Raw genomic sequence first — 20,534 nt, 5'->3', positions numbered from 1 at the left:
ATGTTTGAAGACAAAGGCCTTTGTGATTTGCAGATTAATTAGGTTCAGGACATATAGTCATATAATTTTTTGATATGATTATTCAAAATCATTTAAATATAGTAATGATAATGAAAATTAGTGTAGGTAACCATTGGCTTAAAATCCAACTATTTACTAAAACTAAATTCTACAGCCAATCAGTATGACAATTAAAAAAAAAAATGAGTTTTACATACTTTTAAATGTGTTCAATAGCAATCAGAAAACCCTCACCAGTTAAGCCTACCAATATGTCAACTATTTAATTATCCACTAATTTTAAGATTAATTGTATTTATTATACAGACACACTCAAAAATGATTGAAACATTGAAAAGAACATTGAATTTGCAAACATCAGCTACATGTAAATTCAATGAAAACTGTCCTTAAGACTTTTCTCTCCTCTACCTTTATGGTTGTTCTCCCTGAAAATACACAGCAACTAAGTTGCCCTTCCACCGTGGTGTAACTCAACAAGCAAGATGGCTAACCCAATATTTTTCTCTTTTCCTCTAATATGAACATTTATGATGCTTTGTTTTCTTTCTGATTTCTTTCACTATTCATAACTTAGACTCCTGCTTAAGCAATTTCTCCTGCTTAAGCAATTTCACAAATGTACACAAACCCATTTTTAAAATTTCTTTCCCTCTTTCTACTAACTCCTTCCAAGAAATATTGCTCTTTCACCCTTTCTCTTTATTTTCCTTATCCATTTTTTGAGTAAAAAATTCTACCTTAATCATAACTGATAAGAATGAAGTACACTGGATTAAGAAAGAGAAAATTAATGCAAATTGAACTGAATTTTTAAAAAATTCTCTCCATAATCTCCATAATAAAAGGCTTCATTTCATCTCCCCTAGAAAGAGTCAAATAGTACTGAAATGACTGAACAACAAAGATGATCTTTGAGATTTATCCATCAATAAAAAATTCATCCTTCTTTATGATCTTAATTAGATTGGTTTGTGGAAATCAGACATAACAGGCTTTTAGTGCAAACCTTTCCAGCATGTAGAACTACCAATACATATACCTTGCTGGAATAACCTTTAGCAACAGAGAGCCACTTCCACTGTACAATGCAGCATTGCAGTAAGGCTTCAATGGAGAATGCACACATATGCATACATGTGCTTGTATAAATATATAATATGTAAATGATAGCTATATATAATATGAAAATTGTTTCATAATTGTGAATACTCTTAGTGGGAAAAAGTAATTAGACTTAACAAGTAGGCCTGGTGATTCACACCGGTAATCCGAGTTACCAGTGAGGCTGGCAGACCACTTGGACTCATGGGTTCTGAGTTGCAGTGGGCTATCCCAGTAGGATGTCTACACTAAGTCAGATATCAATATGGTGAGTTCCAAGGTATAAGAGGCCAGCAAATTACCTACGGAGAGGTGAGCCAGCTGAAATCATATTTCACATTAATGCACATTTTGTATTTCTTTAGGTTGATGAGAGAGGCCAGTTTTACTTAGTTTGGCAATGAATTACAGTTTGGGGATAATAATAATAATGCATATTATGTTAAAAATTAAACTAACACTGACACATATTTGATTGTTGTAGTACAGATTGAACAATCACATTGTTCTCATTTCCATAGGACCCCTCTCCACCTGGCCTGCGCTAAAGGATATCCAGATGTTGTGTCTGCCTTGGTAGAAGGAAAATGCAAACTAGACTTGTGTGACAATGAAAATCGAACACCTTTAATTAAGGTATGCATTAGTGAACCATGCTGGTCAATGAAATGTATATTGATTTCTCTCTTTGACTAAGAAAATATGCTTTATCTGGAATTATGCTCAAAAAGTTATCAAGGTGTGAATACCCTTTGATCCAGCAGTGCTACTACTGGGCTTATACCCCAAAGAGATACTAAAGAAGGGAAAGGGACCTGTATGTGCCAAAATGGTTTGTGGCAGCCCTGTTTGTAGTGGCCAGAAACTGGAAACTGAGTGGATGCCCATCAATTGGAGAATGGCTGAATAAATTGTGGTATATGAATGTTATGAAATATTATTGTCCTGTAAGAAATGACCAGCAGATTGAATACAGAGAGGCTTGGAGAGACTTACATGAACTGATGCTGAGTGAAATGAGCAGAACAAGAAGATCATTATATACTTCAACAACAATACTGTATGAGGATGTATTCCGATGGAAGTGGATTTCTTTGACAAAAAGATCTCAGTTTCAATTGATCAATGATAGACAGAAGCAGCTACACCCAAAGAAAGAACACTGGGAAATGAATGTACTGCTTGCATTTTTGTTTGTCTTCCCAAGTTATTTTTACCTTCTGAATCCAATTTTTTTTTTTTTACCTTCTGAATCCAATTTTCCCTGTGCAACAAGAGAACTGTTCGGTTCTGCACACATATATTGTATCTAGGATATACTGTGCCATATTTAACATATATAAGACTGCTTGCCATCTAAGGGAGGGGGTGGAGGGAGGGAGGGAAAAAGTCAGAACAGAAGTGAGTGCAAGGGATAATATTGTAAAGAAATTTTTTTTCAAAATAAAAAAATATAAATAAGAAAAGAAAATATGCTTTACTAACTTATTTAAATAGTACTAATGGTACTTTAATATACTAAATTTTACATTAAAGAATTATCTCTTTGTCTATATTATACTGACAGGCAGTACAGTGTCAGCAAGAGGAGTGTACAACAATCCTGCTTGAACATGGTGCAGATGTTAATCTTGTGGAGTTCAACAACAACACTGCACTTCACTATGCTGCCTCTGGTCAGAACAAAGCCATAGCAGCACAGCTGCTTAAACATAAATGTGATATTGAAGCAAAAAACAAGGTAGAAGCCCACCTCTTGTATAATAATTTAAGAGCTAAAATATATAATCAGATAGTGTCCAATTCATATATCATTCATTTATTCATAGAGACTTTTCTTTAATGAAAATAATTTAAAATGATTCTGTAATCAAAATGTACTGATCTTTGGAATTTTCTAATGCAGCTTGGAGGGATAAAGAAGGGGAAAGAGGGGCAAAACTCAGGAGATTTGATTCACATTAGAACTCCTAATGCAGAAAATCGCTTTACTGATTTAAACCAGGGTCTGTTGTTCTATAATTTAATCTTAAGAGTAGGCATTCTTAACCTGGAGTTCATAAACTTAAAAGACAACAGTAACTTTATAGTTATTTCAACATAATTGGCTTTGTTTGTATTCTATACATTTTAGGCATTTAAAAACATTCTGGAAAATGGTCCATGACACAAAAAAACTTTGTTTTAGGGAGTGTCTTGAAATACGTCCCTGAGTATATGTGGCAGCAGTGGGCCTTCAATCTAAGTCTTACTGACTTTGAAGCTAGCTTTCTATCTATTCTATCACATCTATCTCTCTAGACTCTTCTTTGCATAATATATAGTAGGTCTGCTCCCCAGAATGCAATAGTTCTGCCAGATATTGCCTACAAGGTTTTTCTACATATAGATCTTTACTTATAATAATACAATGTTAATTTGTACTGAAGAAATGCCATAATTTTTTAAAAACCTTTTTTAAAAAAAATGTATCAAGTATAATTACACAAAGATTTTCATAAGAATAAAGTCTTAAGTTTATATGGGTTGAGGTAATGATTACCCATCATTGTCTTTCTAGAAGTACTTAATTCTTGATCACTGCCACTTGAGAGTGGGGGAAAACATATTTCATATTAGGAGAATTGGGAAGAGAGGGAAAATGCCAGGTAAATTACTTTCTTTTAGGTTTAATCTCCTCAAGGCAAGACTTTCTTTAGTTTTGGAGATGCAGTAAAGGGGAATGGGTAAAGAGAAATAGTCAACTTTAAATCCGACAAGAGTATAGCTTTAGCTTAACAGAGTTCTGAGGAAATAAGGTTGGCTACCTGTAGACAATAATTGATCATGAAACGGAGATGACAAGAAAGGAGATACCCTAATAATAAGGAAATGATATGAAAGTCTTCTATAAATCAGGGGTTTCTATCTTCTGATTACAGAATAATAGCCAGAAGGAATTTGAGATACCTAGTTTCATTCTATCATTTTATATATATGAAAACTAAGGCCCAAAGAGGTGATATAATTTGCTTTATGATCACATAGGGATTAACTAACAAAGAGAAGCAAGATTTATGTCCTAGGCTTCTCACTCTAAAGTTCCATTGTACCATGTTTCCTTAATTTGTCATTAGCAAATTCACAAGATGTTCACAAAATGTCTTAAGTTGAATTAAGTATGTTCTTGCATACTATATAAAAATATTTTTATGATGATTTTGCAGAATGGCTACACACCGCTTTTGCTTGCAATTACAGAAGAAAATCATGAAATGGTAGATTTTTTCTTAAAGAATGGAGCAAGTGTGAATACCCCAGATAAGTCTAGCAGGTATAGTAATTAAAGTTAAAAATAAAAAAGTTTCTAGAGAATAAGAACAACTTAAATCATTGGATACTGAATGGTAACAACAATTAAAAATGATCATTGCAAAAAAGATAAAAAATATCCCCAAACATCAATTGTGAAAAGAAAAAAAATTACTATTTATAACTCTGCAACAGTTCATAGCTTTGATATCACTTAATACATCAAAGTTATTATTACCTACTTATACTCACTGTGCATATTTCCTTGACCTTTGGTACCATCAAAAATTTTGATTCGTCTGAGATTGGCTTTAATAAAATGATCATTGGAAGTGCTGTGTAGTTTCTCAAATGAGATCCAGTTAGATCTCCTTTTCCCAGTAATTTTGAGACCAGTGCTTAATTGTTCTTAAATGGTTATGAAGACAGTATGTGTGTGTATGTCTATACATATAAACACATTTACAAAGCTATAGATGCACCAACTAGATGGGAAATCTAGAAAATACTTTTCATCCACTTTTTCAGAGTGGATTCTTAGATCAGTGTCTTTTTACTAAGTTTGGATTTCATCAAGGAGCCTTTTTCATGTGCCATGATTTGATGCAGTTTGCACAATGTCATAGAAAAATAGGAGTATTTGGAAATGTTTGTCACCATGTACAATCTCTATACTATTTGGACTCTGTGCAGCACATCCTGCTTAGCACTAGCAAACAATCAGAGGTGAGCATATGTCTCACTATTTATATCTAGTTTAATGTTGATACTTACTAAACAATGTTGATACTTACTGAACAAAATTATCCCTTTGGGTGGCATGTGTCACAGAATCTTGTATGATTTTAATATTTACATGGGAAAAACTTGTTTGACATCATCCAAAAAAAAGCTATAGAACTGACACAATTTGAACATTCAGAAATGCCTGGTTACCATTGTTGGAATAATTTCATAATTAGTTATTTATGTTCATTCATATTACTAGCTAGAATAAGGGTCCAAATTAATACAAATGAGAATAAAGGATAAAGATGAAAAAAGTGATTATAATAACTATAGCCTGTATGGGAAATGGACATTTCAATCATCCAGTTAACAAGCATATATTAAGCACTGTTATTTGCTGAGCACTGTACTAGACACTGTACATATGTAATTTCTCATAAGTTTAATTAATACAAAACATTGTCTCAAAGAGGAGGCCAAAATACCCCAGAAGGTATATCAGTTGGAAATGTGATCTCTACTACAAAGAAAGCTATTATGCCTAAGATTAACTCAAGCTTATAATATAATACAATTTGTTTTGGTTTTGGTTTTGCTGAGGCATTTGGGGTTAAGCGACTTGCCCAGGGTCACAGAGCTAGGAAGTATTAAGTGTCTGAGATTAGATTTGAACTAAGGTCCTCCTGAATTCAAGGATGGTGCTCTATCCACTACTCCAACTAGTCGCTCTCAATATAATACAATTTATTAAAAATTAGGGAATAAGCTAGAAGATTAAGACTAGTGCATTTCATGGAAGAATTAAAAAGCAGTTGAGGAAAGAATAATTATGATGGCATTTTTAATGCACATTGCTTTATGAATCATTTGGGGAGAAAGATAGTAGAACAAAAGGAAAAACCATTCAAGAGGAGGAAAAAAAAGAAAAAAGTGAGCAAAGCATGTGTTAATTTACATTCAATCTCCATAATTATTTTTTCTGAATACAGATGGTGTTTTTGTATCCAAAGTCTATAGGGAATGCCTTGGATCACTGAACCATGGAGAAGAACCAAGTCTTCTATAGCTGATTATCACAAATTCTTACTGTTATTGTGTACTTCACTCAGCATCAGTTCATGTAACTCTTTCCAGGCCTTTCTAAAATCAGCTTGTTCATCCTCTTTTATAGAACAATAATATTACATTATCTTCTACATCAGAACTTGTTTGGCCATTCCCCAATTGATGGGCATCTATTCATTTTCCAGTTCTTTGCTACCACAAAAAGAACTGCTACAAATACTTTTGCATGTTGGTCCTTTTCTCTCCTTTTTGATTCTCTTAGGATACTGACTCAATAGTGGCACTGCTGGATGAAAGAGTATACACAATTTTATAATCCTTTGGGCAGAGTCCAAATTACTCTGATGATATAGTTTGATCATTTCAAACTCCATCAACAATGCATCAATGTCACAGTTTTTCCACATAGCCTCCAACATTTATCATTATCTTTTCATGTCTCTTAGCTAATCTGAGAGGTGTGAAGTGACACCTCAGAGTTGTTTTACATATCTCTAATCAATAGTGATTTAGAGCATTTTTTCTTATGCTTAAAGATGACTTTAATTTCTTCATCTGAAAACTGTTCATATCCTTTGGGCATTTAATCAATTGGAGAATGACTTGTATTATTATAAATTTAGCACAGTTCTTTATATATTTTAGAAATGAGACTTTTATCAAAAACAATAGCTGTAAAAAATTTTCCCATGTTTGTACTTTCCTTTAAATCTTGTTTCTGTTGGTTTTATTTGTGCAAACCCTTTTTAATTTAATGCAATCAAAATTATCCATTTTGTCTCTCATAATATTCTCTAGTTTATTTGGTCACAAATTTCTCCCTTCTGCAAAGATCTGATAGATAAATTTTCTCTTGCTCTCTTAATTTGGTTATGGTATCACCCTTTATGCTTAAATCATGTATTCATTTTGACCATGTTTTGGTATAGGGTCTGAGATGTAGGTCTATGCTGAGTTTCTATTATTTTCTAGTTTCCTCACCAATTTTTGTCAAATAGTTCTTCAAAAGGTCAAGAATTTCAAGGGAACTAATGAAAAAAATACAAATGAGGGTGGTTTAGCTGTGCCAGACCTAAAACTATATTATAAAGCAGAGGTCATCAATATCATTTTGGTACTGCCTAAGAAATAGAGCAGTCCATTAGTAGAATAGGTTAGGTTCAGAAGACATAATAGTCAATGATTATAGTAATTTAGTGTTTGATAAATCCAAAGACCCCAGCTTCTTGGATAAGAACTCACTATTTGACAAAAATTGCTGGGAAAATTGAAAATTAGGATAGCAGAAACTAGGCATTGACCCACACTTAGCACTTACCCTATACCAAGATAAGGTCAAAATGGGTTTGTGATTTAGACATAAAGTGTGACGCTATAAGCAAATTAGCAGAACAAAGGATAGTCTACCTTTCAGATCTGTGGAGAAGGAAGGAATTTGTGGCCAAAGAAGAACTAAAGTACATTATGGAATGCAAAATGGATAATTATGATGACATTAAGTTAAAAAGGGTCTGTACAAACAAAAACAATGCAGACAAGATTAGAAGGGAAGCAATAAAATGGGAAAATGTTTTTACATTTAAGGTATAATAAAGGCCTCATTTCTAAAATTCTAGAACTGACTCAAATTTATAAGAATTCAAGCCATTCTCCAATTGATAAATGGTCAAAGAATATGAACAGACAATTTTCAGATGAAGAAGTTAAAACCATTTCTACTCATGTGAAAAGGTGCTCTAAATCACTGATGCAAATTAAGATAACTCTGAGGTGCTACTACCTGCCTCTCAGATTGGCTAAGATGACAGAAAAAGATAATGATGAAGGTTGGAGGGAAGTGGATGTGGACAAACTGGGACACGAATACATTGTTGATGGAGTTGTGAACTGACCCAACCATGCTGGAGAGCAATTTGGAACATGCCCAAAGGGCTATCAAACTGTGTATACTCTTTGATCCAGAAGTCTCAATACTGGGCCTGTATCCCAAAGAGATCATAAAAAAGGGAAAAGGACACATGTGCAAAAATGTTTGTAGCAGTCCTTTTTGTAGTGGCAAGAAACTGGAAATTGAGTGGCTGCTCATAAGCTGGAGAATGCCTGAAGTAAGTTATGGTATATAAATATCATGGAATAGTATTGTTTATGAGAAACAATCAGTAGGATGATTTCAGAAATTAGAGAGATTTACATGAATTGAGGCTAAGTGAAATGAGTAGAACCAGGAGAACATTGGACATAACAACAAGATTATATGATGATCAACTCTGACAGATGTGGCTCTTTTCAATAGTGAGATGATTCAGGCCAGTTTCAATGGTCTTGTGATGAAGAGAGCCATTTGTACCCAGAGAGAGGACTGTGGGCACTGAATATGTACAATATAGCATTTTTGTTGTTGTTGTTGTTGTTTGCTTGCATTTTGTTTTCTTATTTTTTCCTACTTGATCTGATTTTTCCTGTGGGGCATAATTGTGGAAATATATATAGAAGAATTGCATATATTCAATATGTATTGGATTACTTGCTGTCTAGGGGAAGGAGTGGGAGAAAAGGAAGGAAAAAAATTTGGAACACAAGATTTTGCCAGGATGAATGCTGAAAATTATTCATATATTTTGAAATTTTAAAAAATATATTTTAATAATTTAAAAAATTAGTGAGTTCTTAGCCCAGAAGCTGGAATTTGAAGATTTATCAAATACTAGATTATTAAAGGCCTTGATTATTGTGTCATGTGTATCTAATCTATTCCACTGATCTACCACTCTATTTCTTAGCCAATACCAAATGGTTTTAATGACTATTACTTTATAATACAGTTTTAGGTTTGGTACTGCTAAGCCACTAATCTTTGTAGTTTTTTCATTAATTCCCTTGATATTCTTGATCTTTTATTCTTCCAGATGAATTTTGTTATGATTTTTCTAGTTCCATAAAATAATGTTTTGGCAGTTTGATTAGAATGGCACTGAACAGTAGACCAATTTAGGCAGAATTGTCATTTTTATTATAGTAACTTGGCCTACTCATGAGCAATTGATATTTTTCCAATTGTTTAGATCTGTCTTTGTGTGCAAAATGTCTTTTAATTGTGTTAATATAATTCCTGAGTTTGTCTTGGCAGGGCAAAATAGCTCTTAATTATTGTTTTAATTTCTTTTTAGTGGTGGTAAATTCATCCTTTTCATTTTTGATGCTAGCTAATTGTTTTTTTTTTATTTTTTTTTTCTAATCAAATTAACCAAAGGTTTATCTATTTGTTTTTTTTTTTCATAAAAGCACCTCTTAATTTTATTATTTCAATAGTTTTCTTAGTTTTAATTTTATTAATCTCAAGGAGAAAATAATTATGCCTATAGATTGTTTGACATGAATCTGAGAACATTTGTTTATTGCCTTTTGGGCACAGCTCCAAATTGCTCTCCAGAATGGTTGGATCAATGTTCACAACTCTACCAACAGCGCATTAGTGTCCCAATTTTCTTGCACACTCTCCAATATTTATCATTTTCCTTTTTTGACATATTAGCCCATCTGACAGGTGTATAGTGATACTTCAAAGTTGTTTTAAATTACATTTTTCTGATCAAAAGTGATTTAGAGTATTTCTTCTTATGTTTATAGAAAGCTTTGATATCTTCATCTGAAAACTTACTATACACAGTGTCCTTTGACCATCTATCAACTGGGACATGTTTTATATTCTTATAAATATGACTTAATTCTCTGTGTTTTTGAAAAGTGAGACCTCTATCATAGACACTTGATGTTTTCCAGCTTTTCTTCTAATATATGTTGCATTGGTTTTGTTTATGTAAGAGCTTTATATTATCAAAATTAATGTATTTTACATTTCATGATGCTTTCTATCTCTTGTTTGTTCATTAATACTTCCTTTCCTCATAGATCTGACAGGTAAACTATTTCTTACTCTTCTAATTTGCATATGGTATTACCCTTCAAAAAAAATTGGGCATCCATTTTGACAGCATATCAAGAAAAATCTAATTAAATGTGACATTTAAATTCTTAAATATGAATTTTTTCTTTGTTATTCTAGAACAGCACTCATGATTGCTGTCAGTCAAAAACCAAGTGGCATAGTCAATCTTCTTCTTCGATATGATGTTGATCTCTCTTATCAAGATACAGGTGGATGGACAGCTGAGCAGTATGCTAATGTCAGTGGTTATCCTATGTAAGTACTAAATTAATTCTTATTATTTTTATATAATTTAATCTAAAATTACTTTTCCTCCATACAAATGAAAAATGAAGATTTCATAATTGCATAATAAGGATCTGATAAGCACACTGCCAAACCCCAGCTCTGAGAAGTGCCACATGATTCAACATGATCCAGGATAAACTGGCAACCTCCAGAAATCTGACTTTCACATGTTTCATACTTAGAGATAAAAAGAAGAAATCAGGCAAATGACAAAGTTAGGTTATTGAAGTTCAGTAGGAAAGAATAGACAGGATACAAGACAGAGTCACATAATGCAAGATCAGAATTTTCAGAAGTATCAATGATAATAATAGCTGCCATTTTTATAAATCTTTAAGGTTTCCCAGTGTTTTACACACATTTTATTATTACATCTTCACAAAAGTTCTATGACTAATAACAATAATATCTGATTTAAATAGGCAGTAATTTTTTATTATAGCTTTTTATTTACAAAATATATGCATGGGTAATTTTTCAGCATTGACAATTGCAACACCTTTTGTTCCAACTTTTCTCCTCCTTCCTCCCACCCCTTCTCCCAGATGGCAGGTTGACCAATACATGTTAAATATGTTAGAGTATAAGTTAAATACAATATATGTATACATGTCTATACAGTTATTTTGCTGTACAAAAAGAATCGGACTTAGAAATATTGTACAATTGGCCTGTGAAGGAAATAAAAAATGCAAGTGGACAAAAATTGATGGATTGGGAATTCTATGTAGTGGTTCATAGTCATCTCCCAGAGTTCTTTTGCTGGTTGTAGCTGGTTCAATTCATTACTGTTCTATTGAAATTGATTTGGTTCTATTGTTGAAGAGAACCATGTCCATCAGAATTGATCATCATATAGTACTGTTGTTGAAATATATAATGATCTCCTGGTCCTACTCATTTCACTCAACATCAGTTCATGTAAGTCTCTCCAGTAGGCAGTAATTTTTTGTAAATTTTTTTAACCTTTGTTGATACCACTCAATTATAATAGACCTAAAATTAGTTTTAGGGGAAAATCACATTATGCCTTGGATTCCTTAATGAGTGATAACTAAGAAGAATCATAAATGTTGATGGTCAAAATTTGAATTTACAGAGAGGCAGTTTGGTATAGGGCTAAGAGTGTTCAATTTGGAGTCAGAGAACCTGACAAGAGACCATACCTCTCACTATATATCTGACCTTGAATATCTGTAACCTTTTCTGGGACTCAGTTAATGACCTATATATGCCTTTTCATATCTAAGCCTACAATTCTATAAAACTCTGACTCAGAAGACAAGTGCAGTACATCTAGATTGAGTGGTTGGTTTTGTTGTATAGACCTTATTAAAACAAACACTAATCTGATTATTTAAATTTGAGATACACAAAGATTTGGTGCCTATAATTTTTATCTTGGTTTATATAGACTTATCTTTTATATTTTATTTTATATACAGTCATCGCCAACTAGTTAATCAATATGAAATTCAGAAGGAACATAATCAGCACCTTTCATCCCAAATCAGTTGTTCACCGAGGGCTTCTGGATTTACTTTGGGTGGACTTGCCCTGGACAAAGAAGGTAGGGCTGACAAACCCAAAGAAATAGTTAATTTAAAAGATAATGAAAGAGCAATTTTAAGATTCATATATGTGCTATTTTTTCTATTACCATTTTATACTTTAAAGGGCTAGAAGTTGGTTTAATTTTAGGTAGTTACTCAAATATCCTTACACGTCTACTATTCTGAAATTATCCCCCCCCCCAAAAAAAAATTGTGTGTTCAAGGAAGATATCAGAATGTAGACGCTGACTTTATGAATATATAGTAATCTATGACATTTTCTATACAAGCCAAAATCCTAGTTTATGCATAAATAAAAGGTTAAAAAAAAACTAGGGATATAAATAAAAAGAAAAGTTAATTATAATGATTTGCTATTGTAAGATATATTTGTTTTCCTTTAAATATTCATTTTCTACCATAAGATATTTATTTGTTCTACCTTATTTCCTATTGATCCAAAAATTGGTAAAATTTGTTATTTAATAGGTAAGTATATCAGTAACGACATTGTTTTAACCCATCATTACACTCAAAACTGATGATCTCTCAGTACTTTTGAACTTGAGTGAATAATCTAGCACCATAATTGCTAAATCTTCATTGTTTGGGAGTCAAAACTTAGAGCAATAATAATGTGAGAACCTCATATTTTTCCTTGAGTTTTACCAATGGTGAACCCTTTGCATATAAATTTTCATGTAAATTATATTGTCAAAGGGAACCAAACTCTTATTATAAAGAATGAATGGACTAGAGCCCTAGTCCCGGGGTCTGGTAGTCATTTTTGCTTCCCTGGAACCAACATCTTACTTTCTTGACATTATTTCTTTGGCAGACATTAATTGTGAATAACCCCCATTTTGTTTTTAAAAATTGAGTTTTCTGATACTTTAACAAATTATTATTTTCTGGAACTGAACATTCCCCAGTTCTAATGGTTACTTTGATATTTTAATTCGCAATTGGGGGGGGAAAGCCAAGTTTATCTAAAACATTGGATTCCAAAAGTTCTTTTTTTCCTGCCCTCTGAAAATTGATAATTAAATTTGCTTATTAATAAGTAAAATATAGCCTTCTCATCTGAGTCAGTGTTGTAGTGTACATACATAAGACAGGCAGGATTTAGGAACATGTGTTCTAGCTAACTCTTTCATCTCTTTGAATCTCAGTTTCCTCTTATTTCTATTTACAAAGTAAAGCATTTGAAATGCCCTCTCACATTCTATGTAGTCTAAAACACAGTAAAAATGATTAGAATATAGTTACAGAAACTTGGAATTGGAAATTACTTTAAAAGTAATCCAATCCAAATGCCATCACTTGAGAAAATTAATTATTAACAGCAGGTTTACTTCCATCTTTGCAAAGAATATGTACTTCTCATAGTTCTGTTTTGTTTTGGGTCTTATTTTTATTTAAGATATTATTTTGCAGTGGGAAAATGACAAGCTTTGGGGTTAGGAAATCCTGGAATTCCTTAGGAATATCAATATGAACTTTTTGTTTATCTCTAAGAAGGAATTCAATTAGATGATTTCTAAGTTTTTAAATTCTAAATTATATAATATAAAATCATTCTTTAATTTGACAGGCAGTGATTACTTATTATATAATAGCTAATGCTTTAAAATTTAATATTTGCATAAATTTAAGACAGTATCATGTTAAAATCTATAGAGATTTAATCTATGTCTTTTCTGCCCAACTTAAGTAGAGAACTGTGTAGTTCTTCAGAGAATATGAAAAGCCTGCACAACCAATTTGGGATATTCAAGGCAATTCAAAGGAATATCATTTTTAAGGGTTGGAGAAGACAGGAAAATAAAATGTTCTTAATTATTATCAAAGTTCATAGCCAAAATGACTTATATTTACTTGTATTTAATTAAGCTGACTTTACCCTATTATAAATAATAGTAAATAATCAAATTTATACCATTCTTAATTTCCTGCATATCCATATTATACTGATAATTTATATCCATAATAACTTTGTAAAAGTGATTATAAATTCTCTAAAAATTAAATTTTATTCAATGTAGTTTGAGTAAAATGCATTTTAGATAAGTTTTTTGATAACTTAATTTAGATCTATATGTGTGTCATTATTTTTAAGCATTTCATTTAAAAGAACAGTTCATTTCTCAAGAAATAGGGAAACGTGCCAGATAAAAAAATTTGTTTTTAATAGCAAAGGTAAATTCTCTTATCATAAGAAAAAGAGGCCATCTTACTTGTACTGCTTGGACAAATTGATTTTTACTTTTTGCCCTGCTCTTTCTATAATAGCACATAATGACTTTCTTTGTACAAAAGCATTTATTAAAGAAGTAGTGTTTTTTAGTATTGTGCTGTTAGATAAGGAACCAGATTGGAAATAAATAAAGAAAACAGTTTTTTCGGTAGTGGAATAAATTGTATGGACAGTGATTGTGTCTTTGAAGAGGTAACCCAATTGGTAGATTGACACATAAACTTTTGAAATGAGGAAGTAAAACACAGTGAGAGAGAAGAGAAAATGCCTTGACTCTGTCTAATTAAGTATTTAATAAAATCTGTTACCTCCTTATGTACTTACACATTAGTAAAAAAAAAAAAGAAAGAAAGAAAGTACTAGCAATTCCTACATTCCTTTTAGAATAAAGTTGCTTGGCTTCATTTTTTTTTTTTTTCTGATTTCATTGTTTCATCTATCCCTTTCATGCCTGTTGCTAAATAGATATAAAAATGCAGAAATCTCCAGTGCAAAAATCGGGAGCAAGAACTTCAGGGAAAGGTACAGTGTGAAATAATCAAATAAAAATATTTATTCAAATAATAATTAAACTACTCCAGTTGCTGCTCTAATTAGAATTTTATTTTTGGTGTTTTTACTATTTTTGTTTAATTTAGACATTACATAGAACAAAATAAGATATGATCTATTATATTGATGCTTTCTTTATGGTATGCCATTAGGAAGTAGTATATAGTTAATGAACTTGATAAAGTTTGAATATTTTGTTAAGAATAATTAAGAGATGATTTCAGGGGAGAGGGAAATAGTAGTAGAAACTGTTTAGCATTTCTACTATTTTGTGCCACCTCTCTAGCTTTGAGAAGCTTAGAGCTTTTATGTTTTTAAAAAACACCAGAGTGAAATCTTTTCTGATTATATGTAACTAACTAGGGAGAACTGTATACTTTGTTCTGTGTTAATTTAGCTGACTTCTGACCCTCCTCCCTTTGGAAAAGGGTTTAGGAATACATTTTTTAGGGATACTTTTATCCTGCACAATAAAGCATAACATTTTAAGCTTAATTACATTTTAATAGCGAGAAATAATATTTGTCACTCATTAAATAGTTACTAAGTATCCCCAGAATTTATTGTGTTCTATACTAAAATGCACTGAAGCTTTATTCTAAAATTCATCAAGTGCAGATAAAGTGAACACTCTTGTAGGTGCCAGCCAGTAGGAAAGACTGTATGGAGGGTTGGTTTATACAATAAGTCATGGGTTTAAAACCCACTTCAATACATTCTGACTGGTTGATTTTTACACAAGTTGTTTAACCTTTCAGTTCCTCAAGTCACAAACTCACTAAGACTATAATTTGCAGAGAAATTGATTGTATCAGTGGAGATAATTTTTGTCACTGTGAATTCCATACAATTGAAATCTCATATCTAGTTGAACATAATTAGTTCAAAAGAAATCTGGCAGCATCTTGTTGGACAGATTGGAGAAAGTAAAGTTTGGAGAATGGTTATGAATCAAATAATAAAATAATGTACCCAGTGAAATGAACAGATGATCACCTCTTAGTTGCTTCTTTTAGACCAGTGTGATGGTTGATAGAAAAAAGAAGTGCTTATTTCACTGTTCATCTAACTATCTTTAGACTATATTTGGGAGGAGAAAGTCAGAAAAAATAATAGATGTGCATCATAAATCATAAGTTTTTTAGTTTGTTTTTAGCTTCCCTCCCCAGGAAGGCTTGTAAAGACAAAATATATTGGTTTGCAACTCATCAACCCCTTTCTTTTAGGGATTGTAGAGGTCTGTACATTCTTTCTGGATCACTTGCTCATGAGAAGAGCTAGAAATATGTTATGTCATACTAAACACAGAGCATTCTCTGGATCTGCCTTGATTTACAGAAAGACCAAACAGGTCCTGCCATGTGGTGGTGGTACTATATCTCCAAACATTCCATCTATGAGGAGTGTAATAAGAAAGGTAAAACAAACAAGGCCTTTCTCAATGTACCTACCTAAAAAGCCTAGATTTATCATGTTATATCAGCTTATTCCTTCTATTTATGATATCTGCTAGTAATGTTATGCTCTCAGTGTGAAGAAGACGGTAGATGAAATGGTTAATGTAAACAAATCAGTAACAGATATCTAATACTTTAAGAAGACCTCTTTCCACCCATAAACCCTTGATACTTAAGACATTTATCTATATTATAAGTCATTGTCACATTCCACCAGACACATTGTAACCAAGTTTCATAAATTATACTTTCCATATTTATATTCATAATTTCATTTATTGATATTTATGTTTTAATTGTATTTTACTTCTTTCTACAATAGAGGAAAGAAGTTTTGCAGAGGAATCTCTAAGCAGGTAGGTTTCATAGCAGTTTGATATTTCTTTTAATTAATTGATCCTCATTGCCCATTCTCCAAAAGGTTTTTCTATCCTTCAAGGCAAAGCAGATTCTCATGCTCCCCAAAATGACATCTCTTCAGTTTAACCAATTCCCACTATCATATAAATCTATGTTTTTACTTCAATATCTTGAACATAATTAGGTTTACTAAATATCTGGTATGTACACACACACACACACACACACACGCACACACACACAAAGTAATTATAAATACAAAGCAAAGATTGTACAAATAAACATGTACACATGTTTATGTGTTTTTATGTGTGTATATGTACACACACACATATAATATACAAATAATAAACCAATTAGAGTTCATATCATTCCCTCCTCTTTCAATTCTTAAAGAAATCTTTTTGAAAGGTCAAATCCAGATATAACAAATAGATATCCAGAAGATAGATGTTGAATACAGTAGCTTGTAGAGAAGTATAACAGGAACCAGAAAGAAATGCAGATCAATATTTAGTTGCCCTACAGTAGTACAAGGTGGTATTGGTGACCAGGCTACAGCAGTGGGCATCAGTACAGGTTAGATCACTTTAGCATTATCATGTAGAGTACAAAATAATTCTAGCTTGCTCTTTACTAGGGCCCACTCAAATACTGGGTAGTATTTTGCTAGAGTCTATTTACTTCATTATCTTGTTCCCCCTCTTAAAAAACTAGGTCCCACCGTCTTTTGGAATATGGGGCAATTATCTCATCTTCTCAATCTGTTTCCTGCTGGGAGTGGGAATAGATCTGAGTCTGCCTTACAGAGTCTCATTTGAAGGGGTGGGTAAACTTCAGGATCCAGGAGGAGCTAGTCGAATCAGTGTCCAATGGGTTCTAACTCTCAGGATCAAGATTCCTGAAGTTGGTCCACATTCAGTATTCAGTGCTAGTCATTTGAAGGTGAATTGACCAAAGCCCAGAAGAAATAATTAAAGTAGGGGTTTAGGGATGGTATCATTAAAAAGGTGTTAAGCATTGGGTAGAGAAGATGAATGACTCTGATAGAAGACATTTCTCTTGATAGGCTAGTCTTCAGAAATGTTTAGGGAAGACTCATCTTAGAAAGAATATGCTTTAGCCTGACCAAAAAATTATGCAGAGAGGGGAAGAGAGAGGACACTAAAAGCAGAGCGTTCATCCTTGAGATGTTAAAGGAGTCAAGAAGCATAAGAGGAATCATTTGACCTGAAGAGAGTTAAGATTAATTTTCTCTACCTCCTCTGAAGACTGAGGATAACAGGCAAAGTGAAAATAATTTAAGTGCCTCAGCCACAGTTTGGATTATTTGTGATGTGAAAGCTGGGACACTTGTCACTGTAACTGGGACACTTAACTTTTGTCTCTTTTAGTAGAGACTTGACTAACTGCAGAGAAAGACTTCAACTTAGTTGGCAAAGGTGTCAACAAAAGAAACCCCTAAGAAATGTGAAAGGTAGAGGAGGTGAACCTTCAGAATTCATTTGGGCGCGAATTTGTATTGAAAAATATAGAAAAATGTTTCTAGCATAGGATACACAGATATCATTCCCACAATAGTAATAAATTTAAATAAAATTGAAATTTTCATTGATGTAACACAAAATATTCCATAAGTTACATCTTCTAAGGAAACTGGTTACATTAAAATTCTCTTTATCCAAACCACACCAAAGATGTTTCAGGTTTAATTTTAATAATCAATTGAATAACAATTGGATCCCACAAATGGTTATATCAATAGCCTATCATCATTGAGAAACATTTCAGGACCTTATTTCATATATACATATACATTCACACACATATATATACACATATACCAATACACACAAATAAATATGCATATACACATTTATATGTGTATGGAGGGCGGGGTATCCCTGTAACAGTTCAGGATCACATGCTTCTGAATAGTTTATGGCCTTTCCCTTGAATGGTGGATTGGTTACTTGTCCATCAGATAATCATACCTGAATTCAAAACTTCAAACAATGTCAGCTACTGCCTCAGGAGATTTTATCTCAAATAAGAATTTCAGATTTGGTTCTAAATAACAATTGACTATAATCTTATATTGACTATAATCTTACACTGTTAGCAGTAACTTTGATATCTAAGTAGATTATTTTAAGTCCAACATAACAGAAGTGTTTTTACTTTATAAGATAGCAATAAACTAAGCAATAAATAGCAATAAACTAAGACATAAGATGTAGAATATAAAAATTCAAAAGTATATTAGAAACAAATGTACAGTTGTTAACTGTTCAAAGGGACTTATCACTTTTCTTTTTCTTTAAACTCTTCCTGTTATAAAAAGATTATTAGAAATAATTTCTATATAATAAACAGATATGTAGATTCTCACTAGACTCATTTCTTTTGTGGGAATTTCATCACCCATACCAAGCTTTTTTCCTAAGGCTGCATGATAGTTTAAAGAAACCTTACTAGTTTATAAATTAGGGAATTTAGCAGGAACCCAGAAAGAGCTGTACCTGCCATTCCAGCCTGTGGGGCTAGCATGCATTTTCTTTTCTTTCACCTCTAGCACCGCCCCCCTCCTTCCTCACCAGTGGAGGAAGAAGATACTCTCAAATCCCAAGGCAAAGGGATCTAAAAAAATCTTAGCAAAACCCATCTAGATAAGGTTTTCACCTTAAACCTTCCTTTCTATACACCATAATTTAGGTTTAAAATTGTGACAATACTTTCAAATAACTTAGTTAACAATCATACAATTTCCAATTACCAATTTTGGATTTTAACATCAAAAAAATGACTGCCAATAACTTAATTGACTATTTATGACAATCTTAAATTTTTTGTGATTGGCGAATTGTGACTTCCTCTTAAAATTTCCTAAAAACCAAATGAGACAGTCTCCTTAGAGTTGTCTATTCAGTAGATCCAAATGACTAGGTACCTAGTGAAACGTTAGTTTCCAAAGAGCATCTTGCAGAATTTCTGGGCTTCCTAAGGAGACTTATTAAATCAGAGTAACTTTACTTGTGTCTATAATAAAGCCATATGGGTTTGACACTTTATGAAAAAGTATTAGAGGAATGAAGTATTCAGTTACCAGGAGAGTGATTCAAAATATCATAAATTCACATAAGACATTTCTCAAACCCACAAAGGATGCCATTTATTAATGTGAAATACCTTTGGGGCTATATCAAATAAGAATAAGCTAAGCTAAATCATATATGATTAAGCATGATGCTTTCAGTGACATGGCTTTTTAAAGTCAGAGTAGGAGGGAAGTGAGGGCCAGGTCTAGGGATTAAGGGAGGAATTAGGAAATTAAGGAGGGGAGTGGAAGGAGCCCAGGCTAGAAAATACAAGCATGCACATTATGAGTAGTTGCACTAAGCATAACAAAGTGGATTGAGTCTGTAGTAGATAATGCTAACCTGATCTTTTGAATAAGATTATGGTTGATAATGGGAATAGGATAGTCTTGTTTCTACATTTACATTATTCCTGATAATCTGGACTGAATGAGTTCTTTTAGAGTTCACATTAATGAGATTGTGTGAAAAAGCAAGAGGAGCTGAACTCAAGAAGGAATTTGAAAAGGATTTGAAGTCTTTAAAATTTTGCAAAAGGTTCCAGAGATTGAAAGTTAATAAATCCAGGAAGCTTTAAGAAAATGAAGTGAGTTGAGATGGAGAGAAAGACTCCATCTAAAAGAGGAAAAAGTGAGATCAAAGATAAGGATTTGAAGAGATGGAGGACATAACAAGAGACATGAAGGTTATGAGAAGGAGGAGGAAATGGAATCAAAGTGAAAAGAGGAATTTAAAAGGTCAAATAACTAAAATTGCAAGTTTAAAGAAAAGGAAAAGGAAATTGGGTGTGTCTTTCAAAGAATTAAGAAATTA

General features: G+C 32.4%; 1 protein-coding gene across 4 annotated transcripts in view; it reads left to right on the top strand.

The window, feature by feature from the left end:
- Positions 1-20,534, top strand: part of LOC100920401 (ankyrin repeat domain-containing protein 26-like) — a 79,841-nt gene that overhangs the window by 4,264 nt on the left and 55,043 nt on the right. For all 4 annotated transcript variants that reach the window (XM_031938884.1, XM_031938886.1, XM_031938885.1 and 1 more), the window contains exons 2-8: positions 1,647-1,761; positions 2,693-2,866; positions 4,332-4,438; positions 10,274-10,411; positions 11,890-12,014; positions 14,720-14,776; positions 16,586-16,619. In XM_031938884.1, the coding sequence (XP_031794744.1) occupies positions 1,647-1,761; positions 2,693-2,866; positions 4,332-4,438; positions 10,274-10,411; positions 11,890-12,014; positions 14,720-14,776; positions 16,586-16,619 (750 nt within the window). The remainder of the gene's footprint in view (positions 1-1,646; positions 1,762-2,692; positions 2,867-4,331; positions 4,439-10,273; positions 10,412-11,889; positions 12,015-14,719; positions 14,777-16,585; positions 16,620-20,534) is intronic.

This window comes from Sarcophilus harrisii, chromosome 5 (genome assembly GCF_902635505.1).
Source record: "Sarcophilus harrisii chromosome 5, mSarHar1.11, whole genome shotgun sequence".
Classification (NCBI taxonomy): Eukaryota; Metazoa; Chordata; class Mammalia; order Dasyuromorphia; family Dasyuridae; genus Sarcophilus; species Sarcophilus harrisii.
The sequence above is the reverse complement of the archived record's forward strand: the minus strand, read 5'-3'. Positions and strand labels throughout refer to the sequence as shown.